We start from the raw sequence: 17281 nt of genomic DNA, 5'->3' as shown, positions 1-17281 counted from the left end.
TCCAGCGAAGAAGAGGTGTAACGTCGACAGTCCCGCTCGCTCACCCATCTCAGCCTAGGGGGATAGTTTAAAATAATCCCCCGCTCTAATTAAGGTTTTAATACACGGAAAATGATGGCGAGGGAAGCGATGAGTGTAATTTCACGAGGGAAAAGAACACATACGGCGGGGCTTAAAACAAACAAGCGTCGCGGCTGATTGATCTGCGGGCTTCCCTCACACTTGCGGACTGAAGCGAAGGAAGTCGGATCAGGGCTTTGATAAATGACGGATTGGAAAAGTGGCATTGTTTATTTTGTGCTTCACCCCCCCAACCCCCACCCCTCTGCCTCAGATCATTTAAAAAAGAGAGGCATTATTGTAAGCTCTTCAGGGCTTTTAGCTGCTCATTAATCATATTCAAGTATGTGAAGAGGAGCATACTCCGACGCCAGCGTGTCCTTTGGGATGCATAACGCCTTTTGAGCAGTTTGATGACTAGTTCGATACGAGTTTACTGGAAGAGTATAATTCCATCCCCTCGATGTACAGCCGGAGGAAGGAATACTCACTCCGTTCTTCACTGGTTATTTTTGTAATAGCAAACAACGTTATCACTTCTTGGTGAGAACATTTTGACGACAGCCAATGTTGAAAGCAGATATTGTATATTAGCCTACGTGAGCGATCATGATTTTACCAGAAAACAAACAAACAAAAAACTATCACAACATATATTTTAGTAATGGTGTTTATACACGTCTTGCTCGCTTGTTTGCTTAATCTGTACATTAGTACTTGCGCAACATAGTTGAATATGAGTGATTAAAATACATGGGATACGTGCATACGTGGGAGCGCTATATAATGTCAATTTGTGAGAAACACCCGGTTCGGTTTTGAATAAAAGCGATACTAATGCTGTTTTGTAATTACTTTTGCTGACAGTTTCACATGCACGGTATGAAAGAAGTCATTTGGTCCTATTTTGTTGGACTTACCTTCTTCTTCATGTTCCATATTACTGTGTTCACAGGAAGAACGCGGGGGGAGACAAGACGGCCCTACATAAATGGCAGGTATGGCACCCGTGATGATCATATTGTTGTATTGGGAAACTGTGATACAAGTAAACCACAAATGTTGCTTCGCTTCATGGCACCCTTGTGATGTACATGTGTAATGTACACGTGAAAGATAACATAATAATGACTTATTGTTCCTGTATGCTGTACATGAATCCATCATTTATTCATTTATTTATTTATTCATTTTGGGTACTCCAAAATGCAAAAATCTGCTATCTGCCGATGCAAAAATGAAATATAGTGTAGTACATTGAAAAATATATGGTTGCAAATTGTATGCAAAGCAGAATGTGCAATATAATGCAATATACCAAAAAACAGCCCAATTTACATATGGAGGCATATTTACATACTTATATATATATATATATGTATATATATATACATATTCTCAATATAAAATTCTGTTTATGAGTGGTGATGTCATGTCGGTTCATTTAACTGGGATTGGTTAATCAATTTGTTAGGCAGTCCCAGCTAAATGAGTTGAGTACAACATTTCAAACAAACCGAAGATGGAAGTAGTGGATGCCGATTCTATAAATGATTTAACAAAACAAGATGGTTCTGGTGTTTGATATTCAAGTAATTCTGAAAGATAGGAAAGAGTAAATAAAGAATACGTTAAATTATCATTTTAGGAGCATATCCCATTTAAGAAATCATTTTCAAATGATTGGTGGTTTCAGGTTGGGTCAGTTGACTGCTTGGTAAAAATTTATGGCTATTTCCCATCAGAAATGTGGATTGTTGACAGTGGCTACTGTTTGTTTCTGTCATCTGTCCTTCAGTTACCATGACTACTGTTTGGTTGTCATACTGAGTCTCTGTCTCTCCCTTAAAGGGAAAGTTTGAATGCCTTTTGTGGTTCACGTTAAGACTGTTCTTTGCCTGCATTTGTTCTTTCCAGAAAGGAGAGATGAGCAACTTTGAGTACCTCATGCACTTGAACACCCTGGCCGGACGGACATACAATGATTTAATGCAGTATCCCGTGTTCCCTTGGGTCCTCGCCGATTACGACTCAGAGGTGAGATGACATTTTCACGGTCAATTCCCACCATATGCCATTCCGAGTTTAGTTATCTGGGTATGCTGTGTCTGTGCCACCAGCGGGCGCCTGGTTGGTGTTCGTGTCAGTGTTACTGTGCTATTCGTTGTGTGACCGTGTTTTTTTTTCATCTTGTCTCTTCCCCTGTCCCTTTGACCAGACCCTCGATCTGACCTCTCCGAGTACGTTCCGGGACTTGTCCAAGCCCATGGGCGCCCAGACTGAAAAAAGGAAAGAGAAGTTTGTCCAGAGGTACAACGATGTGGAAGGCACAGAGGGTGAGACGTTTGCCAACGCCGATCTCCAATCTTAGTTCGCCTCTCCTGCTTTCGCACCTCTGCTGTTCATTTGCATCAGACACGCGCTTCTCTCAGACCAGGCATGGCGCTCTAGATGTCTACCTCATAAGTGCAGCCAGAGCTGCATTTCAAAATAAGAGGCTTGACAAATTAGGCTGGATTACAGCTAGATGAGGTACCAAGGGACCGCACAGCGCAGCGCAGCCTGCAGCACAGCTGTACCACCAGCTCACTTCGTTACGAATGAGGTCTTACCGCAGGTCACGAGGACAGCATACTCTGCTGACTTAAGTTAATAGAAATACTCCCAGGGCTTTGCTGAATGGGGGGTAGATTGATTACAGTCCTGAAGTACAGTGCGAGTGTGGGACGACCAAGAGAAGCTGAACTGAACACAACTAGACGTCTGGAGGTCTGATCTAAAGATGTGGGCCTGAAGGTGGCAAGGGTTCAAGTGAAGGAGATGACTGGAAGACCTCTGTGGCCCAGTTAACGAATGGGATAAGAGTCACTGATTCAGTGATTTCTCAATTTCTCAAAAGGGTATTTTTGTTTTATTGTTTTCATGCATGTTCACTGTTCTTTCGCATATTTAGTGTAACTGAAAGTGCCGTTACTAGATCCAGTTACACCGCAGCAGTGCTGGGGGTTTACTGCGGTTATAAAAATCAGGTGACCTGGCAGCTCAGTGCTATTACAGTAGATCCAGGTACACTGTTGGTTCATTGCGTTTCTGTCACAGGTGATCCATCAACTCTGTGCCATTACTGTAGACCCGGTTACATTCTCAGTTCATTGTGTTTCTGTCACAGGTGATCTGGCAGCGCGGTGCCATTACTGCACACACTACTCCTCTGCCATCATTGTGGCCCTGTTCCTGGTCAGAATGGAGCCCTTCTCACAGACTTTCCTGTCTCTGCAGGTAAGACCCTAACTCATTTTCAAACGGCATGTTAAAGGGACATCTAAATGATATCATCAAAGGGCTGTTTGGCTTTCTCACTCCAGCACTTGTTTAATATGTCCATCTGACTGGAGTTTAAAATCATTTCTGTGTGTTTCTGTGACACATTTGGAAAGCCTCAGTTAAGCCATTTATTTCAGAAGCACACAGTAAACGAATGACCCTTTCCATGCTGGTATAAAACCCATTCAGCTAAATACTTTCCTTAGCTTTGACTTTCCTCTAGAATCACATGACCTTTAACCTTTAACCCTTATGCTTTTTACATTCTGATGCCTCCAATATGGCATCAGAAATGCTTGACAAACATTTTAAAAACATTTTGAATTTTTAAACATTTTTGCTGCAAATTCGTGGTTTGTCATTTAAAAATACTGCCCTGTGACATTTTTGAGTACAATGCTTACAGTCCATATGTACCATATGAAATGTCATGATGAGGGAGTGGGGCTTTATGAACTCTAACATGGGGGAGGCAACCATGCACTGTTAATGACTCACTCATTTAAACCAATCATTTGTTTTGGTATAGGAACCACAGTCTTCTGGTTGGTCCTTATGGATCAGTGATTGACAGCACACACCCATCAGTCCCACCCATGGTGGGAGATCATGAAGCCTGTCCTGTTACCAGTCAAAAGCTTCATTCACTGTCTTCATATTATGCAGAAAAGAAAGTTCCTCTTGTCTGCAAAGCAAAGTGGGCCAGACAGGCTGATGAGACTGACTAGTTTCCAGCCCCCAGTGCAGGATGCACACTTCAGCTTCGGCAATGTGGGCGGGGGCGGGGGGGGGGAGTGCTGCAGAATTTCCCTGAGAAGAAACCGTTCTGCACGTTAGCTTCCTAAATCAAATCGCTGCCTTTTTGTCTCGGCTTCCTCTGATTCTTTATAAACTTTTTTTTTTTGTTTTGGAAAATAAAAACACGATTTCAATATATATGCAAATAAATGTATTAGCGTCAAAAGCATGCAAAAAAATCAAGTTTCGTCCCTTAAAAGTATCACATTTATGCAGTGTGATCCAATTGATTAAAATAAAATGTCATGCATATTTAATCGCCGGCATAAAACAATAAAGGTATTAGGTGCACTACAATGTATTTGGCTGCAGTAAAATCGCATTCCTCCGTGCTGTAATATCTATAACCTGATTTGTGGCACTAACAGCATTTACCATGTATATATTATTTTCATTCAATATAGGTAATCTTTTTACCACAAATTATGGCACTCTCAGGAGGTTTCTATCAGGACTTATAAAATCTGCAAAAAGAGAAAAGCCTCAATCAGCCGCTGGCAAATCTAGCCATTTGTAATTTAACGTGTGAGATATTTAATATGCCTCAGAATTATATATCGTGGCCTAATTTATTGACATTTCCATTTCAAAGTGAACTATCACTTACTGGGTGCGTATCATTCCAGCAGGGTGAAGTGCATTGTTTCTCTGAGTACCCATAATGGAAAACCCTGATTTTCATTATCATTATTGCTCTGGTGGCTGCCTTATGCTGTCTGTCTCCGTCGTTATGAATCACACTCCCCTGGCCCTTCTTCTTTACCACATGCTGTGTGCGTGTTGTGTTGGAGAAAGCGTTTGGGAGTTACAGCAGCTGTATGTGAGGTTGACGACAGTGTGACGGTGTGTGACACTGACGTCGCTCTCCGCCTCTCCCATCCTTTCCGCAGGGCGGATCCTTCGACGTGGCCGACCGCATGTTCCACAGCGTGAAGACGGAGTGGGAGTCGGCCTCCAGGGAGAACATGAGTGACGTCCGTGAGCTCATCCCGGAGTTCTACTACCTGCCAGACTTCCTCGTCAACTCCAACAACTTTGAGCTCGGTGGGTCCTGCCGCCAGCCCGTTGAGGGGGGGCAAGAAACTCCGACCGGGTCTAGGCATGATCCATGGTGACAGCAACAGAGCTGAGAAGTTTGTGGCTGTTGTTTTTTTTTTAATGCTCTGTGTGTCATGTGTCACCAAAGGTCGGATGCAGGATGGCACCTCGCTTGGAGATGTTGTGCTGCCACCATGGGCCAAAGGTGACCCCCAGGAGTTCATCCGGATGCACAGGGAGGTCAGTGACTCCAGTTCTACAAAATATATTATTTTATAATTAAATTATAATTATATCCATTTATATATTAAATTATATTAATATATTTTTCATATTACAATTATATTAATAAATGACTGTGCTTCATTTAGTGAAGAGACCTGTATCCAGAATAATACACAGTATTAGCTTTAAAACGTTTGTGTACAAAATTCAAAAGACAAATGGCACTCACAAATCCAGCCAATACTGGTTATGAGTTTCTCAAATGTTGTCAGAGATGCGCATATCCTCTGTTTAATGTCTGCTCCCTGGTGCAATGTGGGATTTGTAGTGTGGAAAAATAGTCACAGTTAGCATGTGTATGTGTTGTAGGGTGCCGTTCACTATGCACTGCACTCCTGCAGGAATGCAGAGGGTATCACGGTGAGAGGAGCCTAATGTACAGGTGGCGATTGCAAAAAATTTGGGTGATTAGGGGGACAAATACCAAAAAAGTAAAATGGCAACTGAATCTGTTGTAATGACATGCGGTATATACCACCTTAATCCCTCCCCCTCCATTTTAACTGTGCCTCGTCATTTAGAATTTCATCCAGCAAGAGACATGTCAGCTGGGGTTGTCAGCCAGGGATAGAACACAGGGAAACAGACTTCTACCAGTGGTTGACTGGATATTATGGTCTGGATATGACCACTGCAAACATGACAGTATCAATTTTGAATGGGATCCATGCATAAAGTCCACATAAAATGAAATCAATGTTGTATTTTCTCCCACTTGCTATTCATATCTCTCATTTACACCTACGCCTCAACAGACCATTCCACTGAATTACAGAACTTGTGAAACTCGGTGTGGGGGAGTGGGGACAAGAGATGGGGGGTGGGGTGGTTCAGATGATTCTAAAGTCACACCAGCTCCACTTTTTTAATGTTTCGGAGATAATAAGCACTTGTTGTGTTCATCAAGGAAGCCCCATTACTCTGCCTAGCGCCGTTGTCATTACACGATAACAGGCCAATTCAGCGAAAGCACAATATCTGCACTCTCTCATAACTCCATTACTGCCGCGTGCCGCTTATTGGAATGAATGCTCCCCCTTTTCTCAGTGCCGTTCGGCCCGGAGGGTCCACGCATCCCGGGCTTTATCAATTCACCATCGTGCTAGCAATATCTGTATCACTTCCAATTGGCAGGACGAGCCGTTTCGCCTGGCTGCATCTTTCATATGCAAACAAGCTGGAGAGGACAAGGAGAAGTTGCACAGAGTGCTATTATTCCCAGTTTTTTTTTCTTTTTTTTTGTGAGGGGGGGGGGGGTTTCACCCATTTTCAGTATGTTAAAGAAGTTTAGTGTTTGTAGCTAAGCGCTTGACATAGTATTCGCTGGTATCAGTTGGCGTTGACATCGCCACAGTATGCGAATTAGTACATGTAACTTGGATGGATACGCTTCTGTTCTCATGTGCTGGATAAGAGTATCTGCTAAATGCATGTAAAGTAATGTTATGACTTGAAAACCGTCACAAGCACATCCAGAATGCCTGTATGTGTCTGCCACACTCATCTCTTTTCGCCTGTCACTCTTATCACTGGCCCAGGCTATACTGCTGTTGGTGTCTGTGTCACTTACAGTGCGGGTCAGTCTGATTTCAGTCATCCTCCCACAAATGCCCAAGTTGTCACTCTTGTGACTGGTCATCCCCCAGTGTGGCTTTGTAGCTGTTGTCACTTGAGTCAGTCACTCTAATTTGGCTGTTGCCTCTAGCTGTATTGTGCAAAACCCCAGTCCACATACAGACAGCCGCCCTGTGCTTTTAAATACTTAATGAGTCCATACATGTCCAGTGTTTCCATGGAACCAGGTTGGCACAATGCTACAGGTTTCTACAGGTAATATTGCTTTGTGAGTCAGGGCTTATTGTGTTGAACCTTCCACACAGCTCAAAGATGCATTGTAACCAAATAACCAGCTTTTCCAAATGCAAATGGCAGAGAGGCAACTGCCACTGTTAAGTGGCCCTCTACCTACTCAAGTGACAAAATATACAAAAACCTAGACTATGGAGAGCTTTTACTGTAAATTTGGCTGTAATTAACTCTTTTTCTACATGAGTTGTATGTTTATGGTTCATACAATGTTGGAAGCCCCCCCCACAGTACCGTGAAGTACTCCTAGGGGTTTGTGAACCCCCCCCCTCACTCCCCACAGTAGAGAAACGTTTAGGTAAAGCAATGTTGGCTGTTTCCGTGTGCTTCCTGATTTCGTTGCTGACTGAGGTGGGGGGGCCGTGTCCCCCTTCTCAGTATTTGCTCCACACTGGTGGCATGAGCTTCCTGAGATTTGTACAACAGATTCCCTGGGTACCTTAAAGAGAAAGCTGAAAACTCATCTCTTCAAGCTGTATCTCCAGTCTACCTTCCTTTCTATCTATCCTATCTATCCCTATTTTCTATTTAAAAAAGCACTCTACAGTAGTTTAGCACTTAACTCAGTATCTTACTGACCTCCTGTAATACTTCTCGATAACTACTCTTAGCATAATGATGCGCTTATTTGGAATTCACTCTGGCTAAGAGCGTCTGCTAAATGACGTAATTTAATGTAAATGTTATGTAATGTCCCCTGCAGGCTCTAGAGAGTGACTACGTCAGCGCGCACCTCCACCTGTGGATCGACCTCATATTCGGCTTCAGGCAGCAGGGCCCGGCCGCTGTGGAGGCAGTCAACACCTTCCACCCCTACTTCTACGCTGAGAGGATGGACGCGGACAGCCTGAAGGACCCGCTGAAGAAGAGCACCGTGCTGGGCTTCGTCAGCAACTTCGGACAGATACCCAAGCAGGTGGGGGGGAGCGTTGCGAGGTGTGGCGGCGGCGGGTTATGGCTCCTGCTGGCCGTGCTCCCTGGCCTGCGACTTGTTTGATTGTAATTTGTGTTTCCTGCACTGCTACTGGATGCGCTAATGCTCACTCTCACAGTGGGGATCTAACTAACAGCCTGTAATTGTGAATTAATGCTGTAGCATTGCTTACACTGGGCTGTTTAAATTTAGTGCTGCGCTTCAGCATTGCAAGTCAACATCCATAACATCAGCTGCTTATTTGAGAGTTTTCTAATGTTCTGTTAGTCAACCAGCAAATAAGTAAACCAGAAAAACAATAGTCTCCTTCACAAATCAATAACAATGATAGTAATGATTGTGACGATAGTTATGACATAATAATAGCACTAAAGATGAAGATGTGAGAATAACAGTGTAATAACAGTTATGATGATGATGACGTAGGTGATTATAATAGCAATGACGATAATCACAGGAGAATCAACTTACTGTGTATAAGCACTTGAGATGCTTTTATTAAATTGTTTAAGTGATGTTTAAATCATTTTCACGTGTTCATAGATTAAGTTTTGAGCACAGAATGCGTGTGTATATCAGAATGACTAAGCTGCTCATGTTAAATTGATGTGATGAGCGGTGAAGCACACCCTGCCTCGTCCTTTAACGCACCCACAGTGAGATTAACAGACGCACGGCCTGCTCATTTCCCAGCTCTTCACCAAGCCCCACCCACCCCGGACGGCCCACAAAGGCTCCGTGGCCAAGGAGACGTCGGGGCCCAATCACCCATCCCCGTTCTTCTTCAGGCTGGACAAGCTGAAGCCATCGGTCCAACCGGTGAAAGGTACATTTGTTTATTCTCCTCTTTTAATATGCTCCGCTCCAGGTACACCAGCTGAGAGTTTCTGAAAAGGGAGCCCATTTCTTAATAATTTTGTCACCTTATTTTATTATTATTTTTTTATCCCATTCTTCAATTACTGCGCGTGAGACGAGTCTGCGTCCGCTGGGAGCAATAGAGCTGCGGAAGAAGATGCTGGCTAGACTTTTCATGGGATCATTTTCCCGGGGCAGAGAGGGGAGAGCAGGCGCGGGCCTATTTGTTAGGCCCCATCCTGATGATGCCTCGAGTGGGGCTTATTTAATAATCTGAATATCTCAAAAGGGTCTCCCAGGAAAATGAGATGAATTTCCCCTCTGCCGCGCCGCTCCTTGCATATTGCATTTCGGTTTGTCATTTGATCAATAAATAAATAAAGATAAATTGGAGGGTGAATATTAAGGTTAATGTGAAAAAAAATCTGCGACGTCTCTGAGAGAATATTCAAGGGATTCGCTCAGTAAACACTTTAGTGGTGGGAAGTGATTTCTCGGCGCATCTGCATGACTTGGCCAATTATAGAGACACACGCGCACAACGTTTTTCATATGCCTCAAAGTGCTTGCATTTGATTTACAGTGCATGCTCAGCTTTGGACCACAATTCTGCAGTAATGGTTGCCTAGGTCTGCGCTATGAACAACCTGTAGTATTTTAGTCATCACTTAATTTCTGTATCCAGTTGGAGTACAAAATTAAACTGAAGTTTTCCCGAAATAATAAACGTGAGCCACGCTGAAGGGCTGGGGATTCAGAACACACCCTTAAAAGGCCTTTTTTACTGTATATACTTTGACTGTCCGACCAAAACCTTCACTGAGTTTCTGTGGACTGTAGACTGTAACTGTAGATTAAATTGATTATGAGTAAAACTGAGGACAAGTTCAGCTCCTGATGTCAGTAAGATGGTTAGCGGCAGTGCTGTTCGTGTAAGAGGCCTCTTATGGTTCTCTCCTCTCTGGGGTCAGAGCTCATCCGAGGGCCTGTGGGTCACATGGTGTGCGGAGAGAAGGAGATTCTGGCCGTGGAGAAGAATAAACTGCTCATCCCTCCCCTGTGGAACACTTTCTTCTCCTGGGGTTTCCACGACAACACTTGTGCCTTTGGAAACCACGCAACAGAAAAGGTTTGTAAGGCTGAATACTTTGGGTTTAGTGGGCCCTCTCACACCTCAGCCTCCAAAAGCTTATTGGTCCTTCTGACAGTGAAGGCAGAGACTGTGTTAGACATCCTCTGCCCTTAGGCTAGGTATTCTGCTGAGTAGATACAATGATATGGCCCTGCCATAATCAACCAGTGGGGTGGCCCATACAGAACTGGGTCAACAAGACAAAAAATGCATTTGTACAACACACCAAAAAAATCCGAAGTGCCTTTTTTGCCACACAAGTTGTCTGTTGAAAATTGACTTTCCATGTTTCTTGGGGGGGCATGGGTATCAATTGATGGCGGCTCCCACTCCCACAGAACTTTGCTGTCTGCGAGAGCCTGACAGACTGGGGGGAGAGCCTGTGTGCGGCCTGCCCCAACCCGACCACCATCATCACGGGGGGCACCAGCACCGTGGTGTGCGTGTGGGAGATCTCCATCAGCAAGGACAAGCTCAAGCACATGAGGCTCAAACAGGTGGGCGGCTGCATGCTGGCCTCAGTGTGTCCTCATACACATGCTTTCTTTGTGTGGAGTATATCAAAGGAGTGCATGGTGCTAAATCAGTCAGACACATTGTTTCTTGCCTGTAAAATATGGTGGTTTGTGCCTAAAGTGATTGTGATGATGTGGTGCATGCCATTTTCATGCCTTAATGTTGCTGTAATTTTCTGCCATTTTGTACTAAAACATCACTGATGTCAGTGGATATTTAAGATGCAAGTTAGCAGCAGCACTGCATGTCATGTTTGTGGGATCATCCCAAACTGCTCCAGTCCTCCCCACTGATCCCAGATCAGCACCCAGCGGGTGGACCCTCTGTGTGTGATATGGTTGGCACTGATCTGAGATCAGCAGGGATGGAGGGTGGGAGGAGAGTGAGAACTAGCAGGATCAGACCCCGCTCATCTGTCCTTCCCCACCCAGGCCCTGTACGGCCACGTGGATGCTGTGACGTGCCTGGCGGCCTCCGAGGCCTACAGCGTCATTGTCAGCGGCTCCCGCGACCGGACCTGCATCCTCTGGGACCTGGAGGAGCTGAGCTACATCACCCAGCTGCCCGGGCACTCCACCAGCCTCACCGCGCTGGCCATCAACGACCTGACTGTGAGCCCCCTCCCGTCCGTTTGTCTGTCTCCCCCCCCCCCCACACACACACACACACACACTGCCAGAGCCGTGGCAATGGTGGCTGATTGACAAATGCTGGAATTAGGTATGCGATTTCCCTCAGTAACAAGCAGACAGAGGACTGCACGTGTTCAGCCTTTCCCAAACTGTTAGCTCAGCTGTCAAGGAAAGGAAGAGGGAGGGAATCCAGCCAAGCCAACAGATACATCCCTTTCCCCACCCGCTTGGCAAGCACTTATGGGTCATAGCCCTCATAAAAGAGTCGTATATTTTAATAAACAAAATAGAAAAAAGGACTGTTTAAATGTATATAAATTCTTTTTTGAATATATATAAAACAGAGCTTTTAGTTCCAGTCTCAGGTGGCACTTTATGTTCATATTGTAGAAGATACTATAATTTAAGGGGCAAAAATGGATACATTTTTTAAAATAACTAGGTGTAGCCAGGGAACAAGCACTTAAAGGAAGATGAGAGCTTACTTCTCAACTTATAATTTGCTGAGTCTGCTTTTGTTCTGTTTTTGGTTTGTTGTTATGGCATGATTACCAAGCTTGCCAACTTCAGCACGCACCCCCTGTCAGAGGCTGACTCCTTTTTATTTGCTGTCTAACCCTTTTCTGCAGGTGTTATTAAAAATGGTCAGGGAAAAAAAATCAGTCTCTCAGTCTGTCCTTAACCCCTTTTCTTTTCCGCAGTAATGTCCCAAAGTGGAATTTTGTTTTTACCTTTTGTGGCTAATTGCGTTAATTGATTCATTCAATTAATTTGGCATTGTTCAAAACCTCTGAAGGGCACAGTAGGAAAAAAAAGCCCACATTAGCATATTATATAATCTGTCAGGAGAGCCAACAAGACTCATTAAGAAAATGTTAGAAATATTTCTAAGAAAAAAAAAGGCCTCTACTATGTATAACTTTTTTCATTGTATTCACAATGCACTGTTTAAATGTACTTTGAACCTACTGTTAAAATGCTTGTAAAAGCCAAGGGCCTGGAAACGCACCCGTCTGTTTTCAGGGGGAGATTGCGACATGCGCCGGGGCGCACCTTTACCTGTGGACGATGAAGGGGCAGCTGCTGTCCTCCATCGACACATCCTTCGGGCCCGAGGGGGACATCCTGTGCTGCTGCTTCACACAGAAGCAGGAGTGGGACTCCCGGAATGTCATCATCACCGGCTGCGCCGACGGGATCGTGCGGGTGAGAGGGCCGCCGTCGGACGTGAATCATAATCCTCCACCCAGCCCCCGACTCTCCCACCCCCACCCTGTTCCCTGCTGTGTCTCTGTGTCTAGCGCCTGTGGAATGAAACCCGCTGAAGAACGCCCAGTCAACCTGAACAGTCTGTAAATCCGGCTGACTCAGCAACCATGAGCACCAAAAGTTTGCTAATTAGAGAGATCACAGGAAAAGCAGTAATGCTCCCATGAATATTTTGTTTGGTAGATGCAGTTTTTTTTGCGTGAATCACAAAGTCGGAGATCAGACGGAACACTCTAGCATGAGAGTTATAGTGTGGCGTCATACTAGAATATGGGTCACTTTTAAACTGGAGCAGCATTCTATGGATCAACTTCAGATGCTCGGTAATGCATTTATAATGCCATGTGCTCCTTTCACTCGACGCAAGTGTGGTTATTAAATCATAACGGTTTCAATATTAGGCATCAAATGAGAGCCTGGCCCCTCTTACTTCAGAAGCCAGAAGAGTTGATTTATGATTATGTACTAAATTATGTTAGATTTTTCCCTCCCCCCTCCACCCCACCCCCTTTGTGCTCCCGTACAGATATGGAAGACCGAGTACACGAAAGCACAATTACCTGCGCATCAAGAGGAGCCCCTACCTCAGGGGGACCATCGGCCCGCGGAACCAGGGAAAGCTGGTAATACTAATAACGCCTCACGTTAGCTGCGCGCTCGGGACGATAGTTAAAAGTCATTTCCCTCCGTTCCACCCCCCCCCCCCCCCACCACCCCCCAGCTCTTTTAGTTATATCGCGTTTTCTGGCAGCCCGGCACACAATATTAGTGCGGCCAGCCCGGAGGCTCGCAGAGGCTATTTAAAATCAGTTGACCGTGGACAAAACGGAATTAAACACGGTCCATAAAACCCACAGATTTTCAGTGATCATGGGGCAAACAAGTTTATGTCTGTGATTTGATAAGAATTGTTATATATAGCTTTTTTTAATATACAAGTGGTATATGAAATAATGTGAAATAATGGGGGGGTTATGTTCCTCCTTCAGCAATGTTCCATATAAATCCAATTACATCTGCACTTAACTGTGGTAGTGATTTTGAAGCGCTCGGCTTGAAGTTTTGACTGCAAGAGATCCGGATAAAAGTTCATAATGTTTGTGCCAGTCTCGCAGAGGCATTAGGACTCGGTGCAAGGAATTATGGGGAAAGTTATTAAACATACAGCCAGTAAACACTGATGAGCAATTCTGCTGAACTAGGCATGCAATTTAGAAAGCAATAATACCCAAATCCAATTTAGCGCACATTGGTTACAGCACAGCGTCAGCGCATATAAGTATCACAATGTACAAATTAAATTGGGACAACCCCTCTTGTAACGCTGAAAGCTTATATTAGATGTATTTTTCTCAATTTAACAACATGCTGACCATAAATAAAAACAGCTTCTAATTCTCGCTCTTCTTGGGTTTCTTCAGATGGACCAGGTAAGGGGTGGGAGAGACACCTGGTCCTGTGCCTGGAACTGAACCGGAGTCAGGCGGTGTCCCGCCGACGCTATAAAAACAACCCTGCCGTCACTGCCTTGGCCATACCCAGGTACAGTGACTCCCCACGGTTCGAATGACCACTGACAAACCATGCCCATTAATGAACCAGAGACCAGATGGCGTTTATAAAAGGTCAAAGACTCCAGGAGGGGGCATTATATGGGCATTTTTCTGTAGAACATGAACATCATCTTCGGCATTTCTGGCAGACAATATTTACCACTTCAATAAATGTATTGCATCATACAGGAAAATAGACTAAAAGAAAGTTTCAGCCCTGTTCAGTTGAGAAAAATGTGCTCATGAAACTCAGTGATTTATATTAATACAAGTAAAAAATTAAAACAATTCCAAAATTTAGCGAACGCTTTGACAAGTCATTGTTTTCACACATATTTCTAATAATGGAGACAACAGGAGAGATATGTCCCTTTTTAATTTAATATTCGAACATCATTTGAACGTTACTTCTCCGTTATTAGGGTAATTACCGCGTATTCGGTAATTGTCTGAAGTGGTTTGTGCACTGTCACCCTTGGGTAAATACTCTAATTGAATCAGTGGTTGGTAATTGTTTCTTTTCCTAATGTGTGCCGTTCCAGGTCTCACGGCGCTCTGCTGGTGGGCGATGCTTGGGGGAGGGTGTTCTGCTGGACCTGTGAGGGTTAGTGACGGAAAAACCGAACTCTCCGCAAACCCGGACATCAAGCCCCAACACACCCTCCTCCCCCACCCCTGCTCTGTGCATGCTCGAATATCTATTTCATTTCCCCCATTAAAAGGCACAAAGGATGGTTCTATGACCAAATAAAACCCACAAAAAGTGTGTGCATGGATGCACAGGCACTGCACATTCATAAGCCTGCCTTGTGGGGAGCGCTTACCCACTATCCCCCCCAAGGGCTCGTTTTCAAATGTTCAATATTTACAAAAAATGTCAAATTCATCTCAATATTGTTAAATGTCCTTTAGGACATAAACGGTTGGTAAACAGGCTTCTGGGGGGTCAGCCCAGCACTCTGGGCAGCCTCTTTACAAAAAAGGTTAATAAACTCATCTGATGATGATGAAGTCAGCACAGGATTGAGAGATGACACATGCTTCCTTGGACGCATTGCGGGGATGGTGGGGAGAGAAATATTAAACCAAGCATTTAACAAATAAAAGATGCTGAAGTTTTGCAGGTATGATCTAGCGTAGGCCACTCACTGGAGTGCAATAAGCCCAAAGTGCTGCTTATTTTATAAACAATTCATCTGGCTGTGTGTCGAATCACCCTGCCTGAGAATCACTTATTGTTTTGATTGTAGTTTTTGTCATAGGGTTATTTCCCACCCCAACCTCGTCATCCAGTGATTAATTCCGACGCTGTCGACAGATCAGTGCCAGCCTCTCTGGGCAGCAGGTTTCTGCTCTTTGATAATGTGTAAGTTTTTGTCTTGAAAATGATCATTTTACCCAAAACAAAATTTTGTACAACTCTGCCAGTAATGAAGTCTTCGGTAATGATACAAACGTGCATTCATTTTGCTGACGTTTATCAGCTGTTACAGCATCAAGGTCAATATGAAGTGCTCTGTTTTTTGGAAATGTTTACGCGTATGTTTGAGCTTTGCGTGTGTAAATAATCTAGTTATTCCTGCTCTTTTATTGAATGTACTGTAAATAAATCCATTTACTGTAAATCCAGCATGACTGTGTAGTCTTTTCGCACTGAGCTGCAGTCAACATGGAGATGGCAACCAAACTTCATTGGTCATGGCAAAAGGGGAAATGTCCTGAGGATTGTGGGTGAATGGTCAGGACTGGAACAAATTGGGTGATAACACATGCAAGAGTGAGACAACCACCCAAGGAGGTACAGTATCATTCCAGTACCAGATACACAGTGCCAGTCATCATAATCATCATAGTCATGATGAGTAGTCGTTGATCTTCATCAGTTCTATATGTTTGTAATCAACAGATAATGTTGATTTCATTAATAAGGAAATATGGAAATCTTCTTGAGCATTTGCATGTAAGAAAATTGTACTGTAAGGACAGAAACACATTGTAGGGAATGTAATACATGATTGCTGATTTACAAAAGGGAAAAAATAGCCTTCGGTCATGCCCTTTGACCCTCACAGACCAACATTCGATGCCTAATACCTAGAATATTTAAATGATATCAATGCAAGTCTGGACTAGAACTGGACTGGAATGCAAGATGCAAAGAGGGCAAATGAAAAAATGAAAATGAATGTCACTCTCTTCTTGTTCATTTCAGGAACTTTCCTGTCTTTGTTACGTTGTCAAGTTTGTGTACTTTCCCAAGTCCTGGGCGAGTGCTTTTGTTTTTACAGTTACGCTGACACTTCAGTTCAGAACGTTCCGTTCTCTCAGTTCTGACTCGTTGTGTTCTCAGGCGACCTGTCTGGGCCTTGCATGCCGCCCATAATTAGTTTTTATTCAGGCACAACCACAAGAACAGCTGAAAGCTCTGCCAGACTTCCCCTTTCCTTTATTAAGAAACCGCATTTTGGTGCATAATTAAACTCTTATGGCTGTATTTCTGAAGTTCAATTGACCAAGCAGCATTGCAAAATGACAGTGTCTCAGGAATAGGATGAAAATAATTTCATATTGCCAAAATGAGAATTTATCAGTGCAGATCAGATCAGTAACAGGAATGATGGTAGACAATGCAGCCAAAATGGCAGAACCAACTGGTATTCTGGTTCTTGTGTCATAAGCTAACACGGGTGCAGTTGATGGTAACTGGCCCTTACTACTGTGACATGCTACCATTCAAGAATGTACTTGTGTTCGCTGTTCGCTGATGGTTGGCTAGTTGGAACTGGTGATGAGCAGTAGAAGACACTCAAGGGCAGGGCTCCAGCTCAGTGGTTAAGGTGCTCACCTTGAGGGCAATCTACAACAGCAGATCAAGATGGCCTTGTTCGGGGAATAGCAATGGGTATGTCAACAGAGGTTGCTCATCTCTCTGCTCAAATACACCCTGCAATTCATCAGGTGCCTGTGAATTGCTAAGATTATGGCAGTGGTGTAGTGCGTATCCTCCAATGAGCAC

The 17281-nt window shown here is 44.0% G+C and overlaps 1 protein-coding gene across 1 annotated transcript in view; it reads left to right on the top strand.

Annotated features, from left to right (window-relative positions):
- Positions 1-15702, top strand: part of wdfy4 (WDFY family member 4) — a 63354-nt gene extending 47652 nt beyond the window's left edge. Inside the window, exons 48-62 of the mRNA XM_036546556.1 lie at positions 1016-1058; positions 1978-2097; positions 2279-2396; positions 3230-3339; positions 5073-5226; positions 5369-5460; positions 8075-8287; positions 8999-9131; positions 10135-10292; positions 10634-10792; positions 11243-11422; positions 12467-12649; positions 13239-13335; positions 14134-14254; positions 14808-15702. Of these exons, the coding sequence (XP_036402449.1) occupies positions 1016-1058; positions 1978-2097; positions 2279-2396; positions 3230-3339; positions 5073-5226; positions 5369-5460; positions 8075-8287; positions 8999-9131; positions 10135-10292; positions 10634-10792; positions 11243-11422; positions 12467-12649; positions 13239-13335; positions 14134-14254; positions 14808-14874 (1948 nt within the window). The 3' untranslated portion in view covers positions 14875-15702. The remainder of the gene's footprint in view (positions 1-1015; positions 1059-1977; positions 2098-2278; positions 2397-3229; positions 3340-5072; positions 5227-5368; positions 5461-8074; positions 8288-8998; positions 9132-10134; positions 10293-10633; positions 10793-11242; positions 11423-12466; positions 12650-13238; positions 13336-14133; positions 14255-14807) is intronic.
- Positions 15703-17281: the final 1579 nt, after the last annotated feature.

Source organism: Megalops cyprinoides, chromosome 15 (genome assembly GCF_013368585.1).
Source record: "Megalops cyprinoides isolate fMegCyp1 chromosome 15, fMegCyp1.pri, whole genome shotgun sequence".
Classification (NCBI taxonomy): domain Eukaryota; kingdom Metazoa; phylum Chordata; class Actinopteri; order Elopiformes; family Megalopidae; genus Megalops; species Megalops cyprinoides.
This window is presented reverse-complemented; position numbering and strand designations above follow the sequence as displayed.